At 42.0% G+C, this 15,255-nt stretch overlaps 1 protein-coding gene across 2 annotated transcripts in view; it reads right to left on the bottom strand.

The window, feature by feature from the left end:
- Positions 1-14,008, bottom strand: part of LOC117400308 (receptor-type tyrosine-protein phosphatase N2-like) — a 277,116-nt gene extending 263,108 nt beyond the window's left edge. For both annotated transcript variants that reach the window (XM_034000071.3, XM_059023311.1), the window contains exon 1: positions 13,754-14,008. In XM_034000071.3, the coding sequence (XP_033855962.1) occupies positions 13,754-13,832 (79 nt within the window). In that variant the 5' untranslated portion in view covers positions 13,833-14,008. The remainder of the gene's footprint in view (positions 1-13,753) is intronic.
- Between the last annotated feature and the right edge of the window lie 1,247 nt (positions 14,009-15,255).

The raw sequence follows: 15,255 nt of genomic DNA, 5'->3' as shown, positions 1-15,255 counted from the left end.
TAGGGCTGGTAGAAACAAACAATGACCACTCTCTCCATATTAAATCAAAGCTGGTTTTCTTGTTACACCAGGGAGATAGTGTCCTGCTGTTACTGATCAGAGTGTAAAATTATTTTGTTCAGTACTAGGCTGTGCCTTGAATAGCCTGTTGAGAATCAAATGGGTTTCATAAAATGGTCACACTGTTTTTATGACAGTATTTTATATAATCATTGGTATTTTGAATAGGTCTGCATGTCATCTATTCTTGTACCACAGACAAGAGGAAGTTTGAAAACCGCTGCTCTAATGTACTGTTTGGAAAAATTACGCTATAGTTGTATTCACTGAAGATAATGCAAATCTAAGTGGCTATGCAAACTAAAGTCATGTAAAGTTTTGATTAAATATGACAGCAAAAAGTGAAATGCATCTCTGCAGCTGCTGCATACTGGCCAGGGACTGCTGCATTCACCAGAAACTGGGCTAATTCATAAATTGCAACCTCAACAGCAAATAAAAAAATAATAAGAGAGAATTATTTCCATGTGAATAAGCCGTGTTAATGAAGTTTTTTTTAATTATTTTTTTAAAAAGATTTTAACTCGATAATGATCGATAATTAAGTTGCACTATAATCAATGTGAAAGTCAGGGTTTGATTTACAACATATATATATATATATATATATATATATATATATACACGAAGAAAGTGTGTCTGTCTGTCTGTTCCTGTATGCATTCGGACCCCGCCTGAGCCAGTGCAACCAAACTGCATGGCCTCCTCTTTCATCCAGGGGAAGGTCGAGGGCTGTGTTTGGATTCAAAATTTTGCCCCCCGGGGTAGTTTATTTAGTAACCTCATTTGCTGGATCACTACAGTAGCCATGTATCTCAAATTAAAAGAAACTCACAACACCAAAAAATAAATAAAAAGAACAAAAAAAATTAAAAAACTAAAAATGGCAAAAAACTAAAACAAAATTAAATTAAAAAAAGGGAAAGGGGTCCGAGCGCATTGTGCGACACCCAAGATCGGTAACTTACAGGAAACCATAAGGCTACCGTACCCCAATTTGTCATGCATGAAAATCTACCCCAATGGAAATATATCATTTCTAGAAATTTCTTGAAAACAAAGAATTTTAGGAAAAATCTTTTGTAGCAAAAGTTTTGCTTTGTGGATGAGGAAAAAAAATTACAAGAAATAGAATTCAAAAGTATTCATACCATTTGATGCTATGATAATATTGTCTACAAGGTGCTAGACATTTCAATATGCTAATGCAGAACCTAATTCTAGAAAATGCTGGATTGTGGGTGAATATTCTTAGAGAGTATAAAAGGGTTAGGCATAGGATGATTGCTGTCATTACCAATAAGTCAATATGGGAAAAAGTAAAGAGCTAGCTGAAGACCTTAGGCAGAAAATTATTTATTGTCATAAAGCTGGAAAGAAGATTTCCAAACATTTGAGTATCCCAATGGGCAGCAGTGTGGAGTAGTGGTTAGGGCTCTGGACTCTTGACTGGAGGGTTGTGGGTTCAATCCCCAGTGGGGGACACTGCTGTTGTACCCTTGAGCAAGGTACTTTACCTAGATTGCTCCAGTAAAAACCCAGCTGTATAAATGGGTAATTGTATGTAAAAATAATGTGATATCTTGTAACAATTGTAAGTCGCCCTGGATAAGGGCGTCTGCTAAGAAATAAATAATAATAATAATAATAATAATTTAAACTATTGTTTCTATTATCAAGAAGTACAAGACTCATGGTTCTGTCAAAACTCTCCCTCGGTCTGGAAGAAAGAAGGTTCTTTCACCAAGAACAAGTAGAAGAATTGTGAGGAAGGTTAATAACAATCCGAGATTGACTGTCAAAGATATTCAAAGTGAATTGGCTGCAAGTGGGACTGGGGTTTCCATTTCAACCATAGGTTGAATATTGCATGATGAAGGTCTCAATGGTCACAAGGCCAAGGAAAAAGCCACTCTTAAGAAAACATCACAAGGACAATCGCTTAAAGTTTGCAAAACGGCATTTGAATGATGGATATGAGTTCTGGTCAAAGGTTTTGTGGAGTGATGAAACAAATATTGAGCTATTTGGTCACGCTGATAGTCGTTACGTTTGGAGAAAGTCTGGTGAGCTGTACAAAGAAAAGAAAACCATACTGTGACAAAGAGAGAGTGAATTCTTGTTTTAGATCTCCCTTCCGACCGGTGAGGGCACTGGGGAGGAGGAGCAGGCAGAGCCACGGTGCGCAACGTCACAGACCCGGTCGGGAAGCGCAGTGGCAATCACGCATTGGCTGACGGCGGTTGCCCTCGCTGACCAATGGGGACGGGACGGGGCGTACAAAAGGGGGCGTGGCCCGGGGTTCTGTTCCTTCTGGCAAGGTACAGTGCGTGTGAGACAGAGAGAGAGAGAGTGAGAGAGAGGCAGCAGCAAGATGAGCTCTTAATTTAAACTAAAAAAATGTTAATCTAGAGTAAATTTAATTGTGAGAATTAAGAATATAAATCAGTAAGAACAAATAAAAAACAAATGGAAAACTTTTACTACAGAAATAAGACATCCAGGAAAAATTAAACAATTAAACAAGAAAGAAAGAAAGAAAGAAAGAAAGAAAGAAAGAAAGAAAGAAAGAGAAAGAAAGAAATAGAAAGAAAGCAAAAGAAAAGAACTGAACTGAAGAGGAAAAGAAAAGAAATAAGACCTCCAGGAAAATTAAACAAGAAAGAAAGAGAAAGAAAGAAAGAAACAGAAAGAAACAGAAAGAAAGAGAAATAAACAGAAAGAAAGAGAAAGAAACAGAAAGAAATAGAAAGAAACAGACAAATTGAAATAAACAGAAAGAAAGAAAAAGAAAAGAACTGAAGAGGAAAATAAAAGGTAAGCCTTTTTAATATAACAAATTAACTAAAACCTAATAGCTAAAAACTCTCAGTCACTGAAAGCAGCTGAAACCGGTTGGTTTTTGGCAGTTGGTCGGAATGGATAAATGTATCAATTTAGACCTGCAGAGTGGGAGGGGCCAGACTAGCAGTGTAATCCGATACCCTGATGAGGTCACCAGTGCAAAGGCAAAGAAGCTGTATAAGAACAAGCTAATGAAGGAGTCCCCAGAGACACTGATAACAGACTGCAGCCTGGCTGGGGGCAAGAGGACCAAAACCAACCTGCTGTTCTATACACAGCACCCCACTGCCTGGCACACAGCCCTCTGCACAGCACATAGTAATATCAAGCTGGGAGGGATTTGCAAAGGAAGGCAACTGCGTATAGGAGATGAAACTGACCCTGACAGCACAAGGCTCAGCATCAATGTGTTTTATAATGGCACTATTATGATTCAGGGAACTGAGGCCAGCCTAGAACTATTCGAGAAAGATTTCCAGGCTCTAAAAGAACTGGCTGAGAAGGAGAAAAAAAATCCAGAGGTACTAGACCCAGAACAGCAGCCAGCTCCCCACACCGCAGACACAGCCCCCTGCAGCCCCCACACTGCAGACACAGCCCCCTGCAGCTCCCCCACTGCAGCCCCCCGCACCCCCCCGCTCACCCCCAGACTGCCCAGCACAGTGCAGCACTTGAAGGAATGCCTCTCACTGCTGGAGGTGGAGTTTGCAGAATTCAAGGAGCTCACCCTGACCACGCTGACAGAGAACGACCTCGTGCAGCAGATAAGAGACGAGGTGAGGCAGGTGAGGAACGAGGCCAGGGCTTCCATCAGGGAGCTGGGAGCTGAGATGGGAGAGTTGCGGCAGGACAACGAGGCCCTGAGAAACGAGCTGGCCAAGCTGAGAGAGGAGCTGCAGCGCAAAGAGAGGAGCATACAGAGCCTGAGAGAGCAGCTACTCAGAGTCACACCTCCTCCCCCCCACCCAGAACAGCAACACCACAGCCAGCCCAAGAACACAGGAGCTCCAGCAAGCAGGGCCTGTCTGACTGACACCGACACCGATACACACACCACATCATCCCACACACACACTGATCCAAACACACACCCCACTCCCCCAGCACACCCCGACAGTGAGACACTCCCCCCCACCACACACACTACCCCCCACTCCCCCACCACACACACTGATCCAAACACACACCCCACTCCCCCAGCACACCCCGACAGTGAGACACTCCCCCCCACCACACACACTACCCCCCACTCCCCCACCACACACACTGCCCCTCCCTCCCACATCACACACACTGCCCCAGAGACACAGACTCCCTCGAGTAGACAGGCTAATAAAATATACAGCTCCAAGGTAGCCATTCTTATCGACTCCAACGGGAAGTACTTGAACCAGCGAAGACTCTTCCCCAGCAGCCGGGTAGCAAAATTCTGGTGCCCAACTACAGAAAGGGCGCTCCAGCTGCTGTGCCAGTCGACCCTGAGAGACCCCGAGCACATTATCATCCACACTGGCACCAACGACCTGGGCTCTCAGGGGGAAGATGTGGCCGAGTCGGTAAGGAGAGTAGCGGAGAAGGCCACAAAGGAGTTCCCTGGTGCGAAGATAGTGATCTCCACCCTGCTGCCCAGAGAGGACGTCCCCCAGCACACTATTCAGAGGATCAACAGTGACATCTCCAGAGGCTGTGCCCTTCTGCCTAATGTCCACTTGGCACACCACCCCACCCTGAGCACGCTGCACCTGTACGACCATGTACACCTCGACCAGGAAGGCGTTAGGATCTTCGCCAAAAACCTAAAGGACACTGCCATGGGCCGAGACCCCGCCAGCCACCCCCGAAACAGGAGCACACCGGACCACCACCAAGGACAGCGCAGCCCTGTGCTTACGAGGAGACCCCCCCAAGAACACCAGCCTCTGCAGCCTGGACACTGGCAGCACACACTACAACAGACCAGAAGAGCCCAGCCCAGCAGAGCCCAGCACCGAGGGACCCAGCCCAGCAGAGCCCAGCCCAGAGGGACCCAGCCCAACAGAGCCCAGCCCAGAGGGATCCAGGAACAGCAGCAGCTCCAGCACAGCAGTCAGACAGAGCAGCAGCAACACAGCTATGCAGCAGCTGCTTCCAAACCAAGGACCCTAGTCAGCTCTGAGATGGGGGAGATACGGCAGCTCCTGAACTTAATTTTCAAAATCATGAGCTAAGTACACCCCACTCTAAATGTATTAGAAAAGAAATGTACAACTAATAATAATAATTAGAATAAGAAAATAATACAAATAATAAGAAAATACTTAATAGTGTAAAACATGTTACTGATTTGTGTTCAATGTTTCTCACATTATATTTTATTCTAGATAATAATTATAAATAGCTTAAATTATAAATATGAGATCGCTTACAATTAGCTCCTGGAATATTCAGGGTTTGTGTTCGTCAGTGTTTGGGCTGAAGAGCACAGACCCTGAATTCATCAGAAATATAAATAACATAGATATAATTATTCTCCACGAGACGTGGTGCCGTGCTGATGTGTCCACTCACTGTCCCTCAGGCTACAGGGAGATTATAGTGCCCTCCCTGAAACACTCACACGTAAAACGTGGCAGAGACTCAGGGGGGATCATTGTGTGGTACAGAGAGGAGCTCACCGACTCTATTAGACCAATAAGAACAGGAGAGACCCACCTGTGGCTAAAAATGAGTAATAGCATTGTCACCTGCCAAACAGATATCTACCTGTGTGCAGCCTACATCCCCCCATCGGACTCCCCTTATTACAAGGAAGACACCTTCCATGATCTCCAGACAGAGATCTGCCACTTCCAGGCCCAGGGAAGTGTGCTGCTCTGCGGTGACTTTAATGCCAGAACAGGCACTCTGCCTGACTTCATGAACTCACAGGGGAACAGCCACATATTCGGACAATCCCCTCTATACCACACGCACATGACCACAAACAGGAATAGCCATGACAGTGTGGTAAATAAAAATGGGAGACAATTATTGAATCTCTGTCAAGGCCTAGGCCTCTATATCATGAATGGCAGGATCAGAGGGGACTCTTTAGGTAGGTTTACATACAGCTCAGCTCTTGGTAACAGTGTGGTGGACTATGCCATCACTGACCTGGACCCCTCCTCTATTAATGCATTCACTGTCAGACCACAAACCCCCCTGTCAGATCACAGTCAAATCACTGTGTTCATAAAAAGAACAGAGCAGATCAACAACACACAGACACAGCCCTGTAAGCTGTACAATCTAAACCATTCCTACAGATGGGCTCCAAACAGCACAGAAATATACAAAGAAGCAATTGGCACCAATGAAATAGAAACCCTAATACACACATTTCAAAACACACAGTATCAACACACAAAAACAGGAGTAACTCTGGCTGTAAAAGATTTGAATAACATATTTAGAAAAGCAGCAGAAAAATCTAAATTAAAAATAGTAAATCGGAAAAACAACCAAAAGAATAAATTCAAAGAAAAGTGGTTTGATGAAGAATGTAAAACTAGAAGGGAAAAACTAAGACAGCTATCCAATCAAAAACATAAAGATCCAGACAGCCCAGATTTACGCCTCAGATACTGTGAGGCACTGAATCAATACAAACACACTCTAAGAAATAAAAAACAAGACCATATTAATAAACAACTCAGCGAAATTGAGGAGTCAATAAACCAAAATCATTTTTGGGAAACCTGGAACAACCTAAATTCAACAAAAAAAGAAGAATTGGCCATCCAAAATGGAAACATTTGGAAAAAACATTTTGAAAACCTTTACAAAGAAATACAAAACAAAGAACAAAAAACTCAAAATGCCATTTGTGAAAAACTAAAAAATTTAGAATCCTGTATTAAGGACAATCAGAACCCCCTCGACACCCCAATCACGGTGGAGGAGCTGAGTGATAAACTCAAGGCCCTCAAATCAAAAAAAGCAAGTGGACCTGACAGCATCAACGCTGAGATGCTCAAACACAGCAGCCCCAAGCTGCAGGAGGCCCTGCTCAAACTCCTCAATCTTGTACTGAGAGCTGGGTATTTCCCTGAGACCTGGAACCAAGGGCTTATAACACCCATATATAAAAGTGGAGACAAATTCGACCCCAATAACTACCGGGGCATCTGTGTGAGCAGTAATCTGGGGAAGGTGTTCTGCAGTATCATTAACGCCCGGATACTGGCCTTCCTTACCGAACACAGTGTCCTGAGTAAGAGTCAGATTGGATTTCTACCAAAACACCGCACTTCTGATCATGTTTACACCCTACACACCCTAATCAATAAACACGTCCATCAAACTAATAAAGGAAAAATATTCGCTTGCTTTATAGACTTTAAAAAGGCATTTGATTCAATTTGGCATAAAGGACTATTTCTTAAACTTCTTCAAAGTGGTGTAGGGGGTAAAGTCTATGACATCATAAAATCGATGTACTCAGAAAATAAGTGTGGTGTGAAAATTGGCAACAAAAGAACAGAATTCTTCACACAAGGGCGTGGGGTGAGACAGGGCTGCAGTCTGAGCCCAACACTGTTCAACATCTATATCAATGAGCTGGCCACAGTGTTGGAGCAGTCTGCAGCCCCTGGCCTCACTCTACATGACACTGAAGTCAAGTTTCTGCTCTATGCAGATGACCTGGTCCTGCTGTCACCCACAGAGCAGGGGCTGCAGCAGAGCCTGGCACTGCTAGAGCAGTACTGTCAGACCTGGGCCCTGGCAGTAAACATGAACAAGACCAGAGTCATGATATTCCAGAAGAAAGCCAGATCTCAGGGAAATAAGTACCACTTCACTCTAGGTAACACCACCCTAGAGCACACCAGCAGCTACACATACCTGGGTCTGACCATCAGTGCGTCAGGGAGCTTTAACCTGGCAGTGAATGCACTAAAGGAGAAAGCACGCAGGGCTTTTTATGCCATAAAGAGGAGGCTCTACAATATAAATCCCCCCGTCAAAATTTGGCTCAAAATTTTTGAAAGTGTAATTCAGCCAATTGCTCTCTATGGCAGTGAAGTGTGGGGTCCAATCACCAACCAGGACTACACAAAATGGGACAAACACCCCACAGAAACCCTGCATGCAGAGTTCTGTAAAAACATCATGAGATTACAAAGAAAAACACCAAACAATGCATGCAGGGCTGAATTAGGCCTTTATCCATTGATTATTAACATCCAAAAAAGAGCATTAAAATACTGGATTCATCTAAAAACTAGTGACCCAAACTCACTCCATCATAAAGCCCTGCAATACCAAGAGCTCAGCCCAGAAAAGAGTCCCCTCAGCCAGCTGGTCCTGAAGCTCACTGAGCTGAGCAACACTGACATCAGTCAGCTTCAGGACAGCACTGCAAAAACAATTCCAATTAGTGTCAACCAAATTATAAAACACCTGAAACACTCCTATCTGGACCATTGGGATACAAACACTAAAACACAAAACAAACTAGAGTGCTATCGGACCCTAAATAGAAATTACACCCTGGCAGAATACCTGGTAACTGTCAGAAACACAAAGCAGAGGCAGATCCTGACCAAATACCGGCTCAGTGACCACAACCTGGCCATTGAAAAAGGCCGACAGAGGCAAACCTGGCTGGCCAGGGAGAACAGGCACTGTGGTCACTGTGAGACAGGAGAGGTCGAGACAGAGATTCACTTCCTGACACACTGTGAAAAATATAAAAACATAAGGGACATTTTCTTCCCCAAATTCTGTGATTTAGTCCCAGAATTCCCAAAAATGTGTGATACCCAGAAGCTGTCAATCCTGCTGGGGGAAGACAAACACACAGCCAGACTGGCCGGTCAATACGTGGAGACCTGTCATAGCCTGAGGGACAGACCGTGAACACGTCACACTAGAGAGGGAAAAGAGAGAGGGAGGGAGGGAGGGATTCTGTTTAATATAGAAAGAGGGAGGGAGGGAGGGAGGGGGTATTGTTTAATTGAGGGAGGGGGGATTCTGTTTAATAGAGGGAGGGAGGGGGATTCTGTTTAATATAGAGGGGGGAAGGGGGTACTGTTTGATATAGAGGGGAAGGGAGGGATTCTGTTTACTGTATTAATATAGAGGGAGGAGGGATACTGTTAGTATTAAGAAAAATTCTTTGTCTGTATATTTGAGTTGGTTATGCCATGTATGTGCTTTGGCAACACAATTATTTTTATTGTCATGCCAATAAAGCCAATTTGAATTGAATTGAATTGAATTGAATTGAATTGAATTGAATTGAGAGAGAGAGAGAGAGAGAGAGAGAGAGAGAGAGAGAGAGAGAAACGAGCAGGGAAACAGAGGAAGGGTTTTTGAAGACGGGTCGTCTTTGCTGTGTGGACTTTTGCTAACCCATCTGTTCTTTGTATTTTAGAGCACTAACGGGACGCTCCGGGATTACGACGGCGGAGCGACTACCCGGAAGTGCTGGTTTTGTTACCCCCCGTGTTTTCCCGTTCCTGGATTACAAAAGGAAGACAGACTGTTTTTGTTGTTTGTTTATTTGGGACTGCAACCCCGTTTCTCTTTATGTTGTCGGGTTACACATCGTTGTGTACCCCGGCGGCCCTATTGTTTATTTGTCCCTATTATTTTTGAGTGCGTTTGGTAACCGGTTTTTAAGGAAATAAAACCCAAGCGCTTAATTGGAAAAGGACTGGAGTCTGTCATTTTGCACCACACCATCGGTCAACTCTGTCACACATACCTACTGTCAAGCACGGAGGTGGTAATATCCTTCTATGGGACTGTTTTTCCTCTAATGGTACAGGACATTTAGTTCCAATACATAGTAAAATGGATTTCATAGCATACCAAAAGATATTGACTAATCATCTGAAACACTCTGCTACAAAACTTTAAAGTGCAACTGGACGTTCCAATACGACAATGGTCCAAAGCACACATCAAAATCTACTTCAGAATGGTTAAAATCATAAAATCAAAGTTCTGAAATGGCCTAGTCAAAGTCCAGATCTAAATCAGACTGAGAATCTTTGGTATGAGTTGAAGAAGGCTGTGCACAAGAGAAGTCCACGGAATTTGAATGAACTGGAACAATTTTGCGTTGAAGAATGATCAGAAATCACTAAAGAATCATGCCAAAAGCTCATTGACAAATACCCTAATCATTTAAAAGAGGTTATTATTGCTGAAGGTGCCTCAACTAGCTAGCAATTTCATTTTCCTTGTCAGGGTATGAATACTTCTGAATTAGCATTTTTGGAGTTTTGCAAAAATATTGCTGAAATAAATAATTGTAGACATCGAGACATCTATTTCTTGTAACTTTTTCCTCATCCACAAAAACAAAACTTTTGCTACAAAAGATTGTTCCTATAATTATTTGATTTCGAAAAATTTCTAGAAATTATAAATTTCCATTGGGGGTGTAAACTTTTGACTACAACTGTATACAAATATATATACATTCTTCGGGAGCATTGCCTTGGTCGCACAAGGTAGCCAGCCAGTGACAACTGCAATGATGGCTTAGTTCAATAGTATTAGGAACTGAACCGAGGACTGAGGAACACAATTAACTCAGGTTTACCCACAATCCCACCTATGTTTGAATGGAGAAAAGACCCTTATGGTTCCATTAGCATCGAAAAGTTATATAAAAGTGCAGTTTAAAGAACAAAAATGGGTGGGGTACATAGGCACCCACAGGCTTTCTATTACTCACAGTAAAACCAGGATCTTACCTCTAGTGAATCTTTATAGATTTTTAAACATATGATTTAATAACTTGTCATGGGACAGATGATGGACATGCAGACAAGCAGATAATCACACCCACAACAGATTTCTGAAGTATGATTTAATAACCCCTAGAAGAAACCACACCCCTCTTGTAAGATCATTAAATACAGAAATACAATGCCTTAGATCAGGGTTAAGCATTTTAGAGCATGGGTGTTAAGATCAGAAGCTGTTCAGTTCATTAACAAAGAGATCGCTGCATGTCTTTAAAGAGGGGAGGTCCAGTCACAGAGATCACCGTGTCATTAAAGAGGGGAGGTCCAGTCACAGAGATCACTGCGTGTCATTAAAGAGGGGAGGTCCAGTCACAGAGATCACTGCATGTCATTAAAGAGGGGAGGTCCAGTCACAAAGAGATCACTGCGTGTCATTAAAGAGGGGAGGTCCAGTCACAGAGATCACTGCGTGTCATTAAAGAGGGGAGGTCCAGCCACAGAGATCACTGCGTGTCATTAAAGAGGGGAGGTCCAGCCACAGAGATCACTGCATGTCATTAAAGAGGGGAGGTCCAGTCACAGAGATCACTGCGTGTCATTAAAGAGGGGAGGTCCAGTCACAGAGATCACTGCATGTCATTAAAGAGGGGAGGTCCAGTCACAGAGATCACTGCGTGTCATTAAAGAGGGGAGGTCCAGTCACAGAGATCACTGCATGTCATTAAAGAGGGGAGGTCCAGTCACAAAGAGATCACTGCATGTCATTGAAGAGGGGAGGTCCAGTCACAGAGATCACTGCATGTCATTAAAGAGGGGAGGTCCAGCCACAGAGATCACTGCATGTCATTAAAGAGGGGAGATCCAGTCACAAAGAGATCACTGCGTGTCATTAAAGAGGGGAGGTCCAGTCACAAAGAGATCACCCATAAAGAGATATCCTGGGGCTAGTACCATGTGAACGTCAGGAAAGCAGGACAGGTTTCTCTAGGGGAGAATTTCTGGATCATTATGAAATATTACAGGTGGAAAGCTGTAACCCACTGCCTGTCTTAATAAAAGGGAGAACCTACTCGTAATTATTATTTATTTCTTAGCAGATGCCCTTATCCAGGACGACTTACAATTGTTACAAGATATCACATCATTTTTTACATACAATTACATTATTTTTTACCCATTATTTTTACATACATTTATTCATTTATACAGTTGGGTTTTTACTGGAGCAATTTAGGTAAAGGACCTTGCTCAAGGGTACAGCAGCAGTGTCCCCCACCTGGGATTGAACCCACGACCCTCTGGTCAAGAGTCCAGAGCCCTAACCACTACTCCACACTGCTGCCCTAATACATCGCTGTGTAACCAAATACCAGCATAATCCGAATTCCTATTATATATGGTAAGACAGTGAAGAAGCCGTACTGCACATATTGGTTCAAGATGCTCCCTGTTTTTCATCTCTGGTGTTTAGGTGTTGAATCCACTGGTCCTCATCACAAAGCCATGTCACAGCTCAGCTGAGAGATGGTCCTTCTGGTTTGGATCGAAACATGCTTTATACTGATAGCAACGCTGTCTTGGTCATCCTCCGCTGGCAGAAAAATCAGGTCAAAGGTGATCCTAGTGTAAATTGTTACACAATGCTTTCTCACCATGTGGCCCCCATGAGTTACACAGTGCATTGTTTTGCATGCACACACACAAACACACATCTGCCCTGGCATCATTTACTCAATTACATGTGCTTTACAAATTATCCACCTCAACTGAAAGGAGCCAGCATGTGATCCAGTTCAGCTGGCATGGACAGAGGACAGAGTCACTGGGCATCAAAATCTCGCTTTTCTATAGCACTCCACTTCTGATATTATAGTATATATATATATATATATATATATATATATATATATATATATATATATATATATATATATATATATATATATTAAGCATCAAACTGTTACTGTCTCTGTACAGCTTCCAGGACAACCTGAAATAACTCACACATGAACAGCTGGGCACTAAAACCAGCCATGTGAGCGTTGTATATAGGGCATGAGAGGACCCTATTGCTAGCTTTGCAGATCATCACCCACCCAATTAAAATAGAAAGGCCATGACAGAATACATTTGCATTAAATTAATTTGCAACTTGCAATGGGTATCTTACATCAATATTATCTAGCACATCAAAAGACAAATATTACGTTATTTAAAAAATCAATAAATATTGTAGTTGATTTCAGTACAGATTGAGTCATATAGACTACTACGGTATGTGATCTTCTACCATAACATGACAGAAGAAAATGTACAAGTGCCTTCTTTGAGACATTTAGAAAATCAGTCAAATAGATGTCTCTTTTCTTTAATCATAGTGTTCACACTTCCGTGCCTTAACTTTATTATAGAAGCCCTTTTTATCTACAGTATTATCTGGAGCATCCCTTTTACAGTAACGCATTGCACAGATTGCTGGCTGTAGAGACCAATAATCCACCTCATTAAAAATCTACCACCACACGTACTGCAGCATTGTATCGTGAATTTTAATAATAAAATCCAGCATCGCGACTGTTATCCATTTTCTCTTTGTGTTTATTTATACACCTGTCCCACCATAAACTGACACGATGAAGTGTACGCTATTATAATGTATGTCACACAGTACAGTGTTTGTTTTCCATATGCTTAATGACGCTGTATACTGTCACATTCCAATTCACACTGTATATTTTACTTTTGTAGTATTTTTTTATAAGCAACGTTAAGCTGCAAAGCATCTGTTTTTTTTTTTTCTTTTTGATATCGGACAAAACCAAGACGTACTAATACAGTGATTATAATTGAGTTTAAAAGACATTCAGATGTGTACGATTTGGTGGTAGGACGTATTATACATTTCATATTTACAACATCTCAAATGTCTGTGTTGTCCTGTAGTGATATTGCATATAACATGTGCTGTATGGAAGGTACAATAATAACGCCCACAGCATCTGATGCAATATTGACACAGTTTCAAAATATGTTCCAATATGCACCCTCCAACGTTAGACATTTTATATAATACAGTGCCTATGTAAACATTAAGACTACTTGAGTAAATAAATTAATCAATTTACCGAATTTTCTGTCGGCAGTGGCAGAAGAATGGGTATGAAAAGCCAAAAGGAACAGGATAATGCAGGCAAGCGAATCCATTATTCTTGATGATCCATTGCACACTTTCGCTAACAATCCATTGTGTTGTTTTTATTTTATTTTTTTTAGCAGGGAGCACGCATAGGGTGAAGGTGGTTGAACGTGTTCTCTGGTCAGCCTCTACCTACTTCAACTCCCGCAGCCAACCTAACAGAGCAGCGACTGGAATCAGCACTGAACAGCAACCACGGCCAGACCCCGCCCCGATCCCGTGACGTCAATCTAAAATACACCCCTTGAAAGGCGCTTCTATACTGTACACACAAAACCACGGATTTAAAGCAGCGCTAACGCTGTAAACTCGCAAAAACGGTAACTGAAACCCACCAACAATAGAACCAGTTTGTGAACATTAAAATGTGCCTGAATCAAGTTATTATTTGCCAGGTTTATATAGAGTCAAAATCGCACCTGGCAAGCTTTACAATCATTTTACAACGTCTGTGCCTTTCTAATGTGTACCGAACTAGACAATAGGACCAGGCCACTTGGGCTTACATAATTAAATGGGATTCTACGCAATAGCCATCGCATTTTATGGACACGTGTTGACATTGTGGTCGTGTTGCGGTGTTCCGTTTTTAAAAGCACAATAATTACCTGCCCTGCAATAAACAACACCACACACTAGATAGCACTGTAAAAAAAACAAAAAATAAAGAATACAAATGTAGTAAAACAAATAGAATGTGTACAAATATATATATATATATATTAGGTTTTTTTCTAGTTTTAATGATGTCTACAAAAACGACCTATTTCTGTATAAAATATAAAACTATATAAAACAATTTTTAATGGGAAAGTGGCTTTTAAGGGAGTCTACAGGTGGTAAAACATACATTTATAATGCATTCTGGTTGTTTATCAGTGTTTTCTGGCAAATTATATTTTAAAATCTTTTTTTATAGTGCCACCTAGTGTGTAGTGGTGTATTTATTGCAGGCAACCATCCCGATCACCCAGGGTACTCAACTGTGGCCCTCGAGATCTATTCCAATCCAGGTCTTTATTCCAAGCAGGTTCTAAATTAGTTAATTGCCTCTTAGCTGCTTTAGTTAACTACATTAGAACATGCTTGGAGCAAAAATGTGTAGTAAACTGAATCTCAAGGGCCAGAGTTGAGTACCACTGGTCTATATTGTAAGTAAACACTTGTCATTTTAAGGCTATACAAGATAAAACAAGATGTATTCAAGGTGGGTTTAAGTTCCAGTGAACAATTGTTTGATAAACCCCCCAAAATAAGCACATGCCATTTGCTGTTTACTGCACATATAACACTATAACAGTTACATTTCATAGAGTCACAAAAGGCTGAGTGGAGACGATTGTGTACATTTTAAGATGGTTGTTTTTCCAGCCTAATAAGAATCCTTGGTGCCTAAAATGCAACGCCTGCGTTCTTGTGTGTTCATTCTAC

Source organism: Acipenser ruthenus, chromosome 4 (genome assembly GCF_902713425.1).
Source record: "Acipenser ruthenus chromosome 4, fAciRut3.2 maternal haplotype, whole genome shotgun sequence".
NCBI classification, from domain to species: domain Eukaryota; kingdom Metazoa; phylum Chordata; class Actinopteri; order Acipenseriformes; family Acipenseridae; genus Acipenser; species Acipenser ruthenus.
Note: the sequence above shows the minus strand (reverse complement) of the source record. Positions and strands in the feature narration are given on the sequence as shown.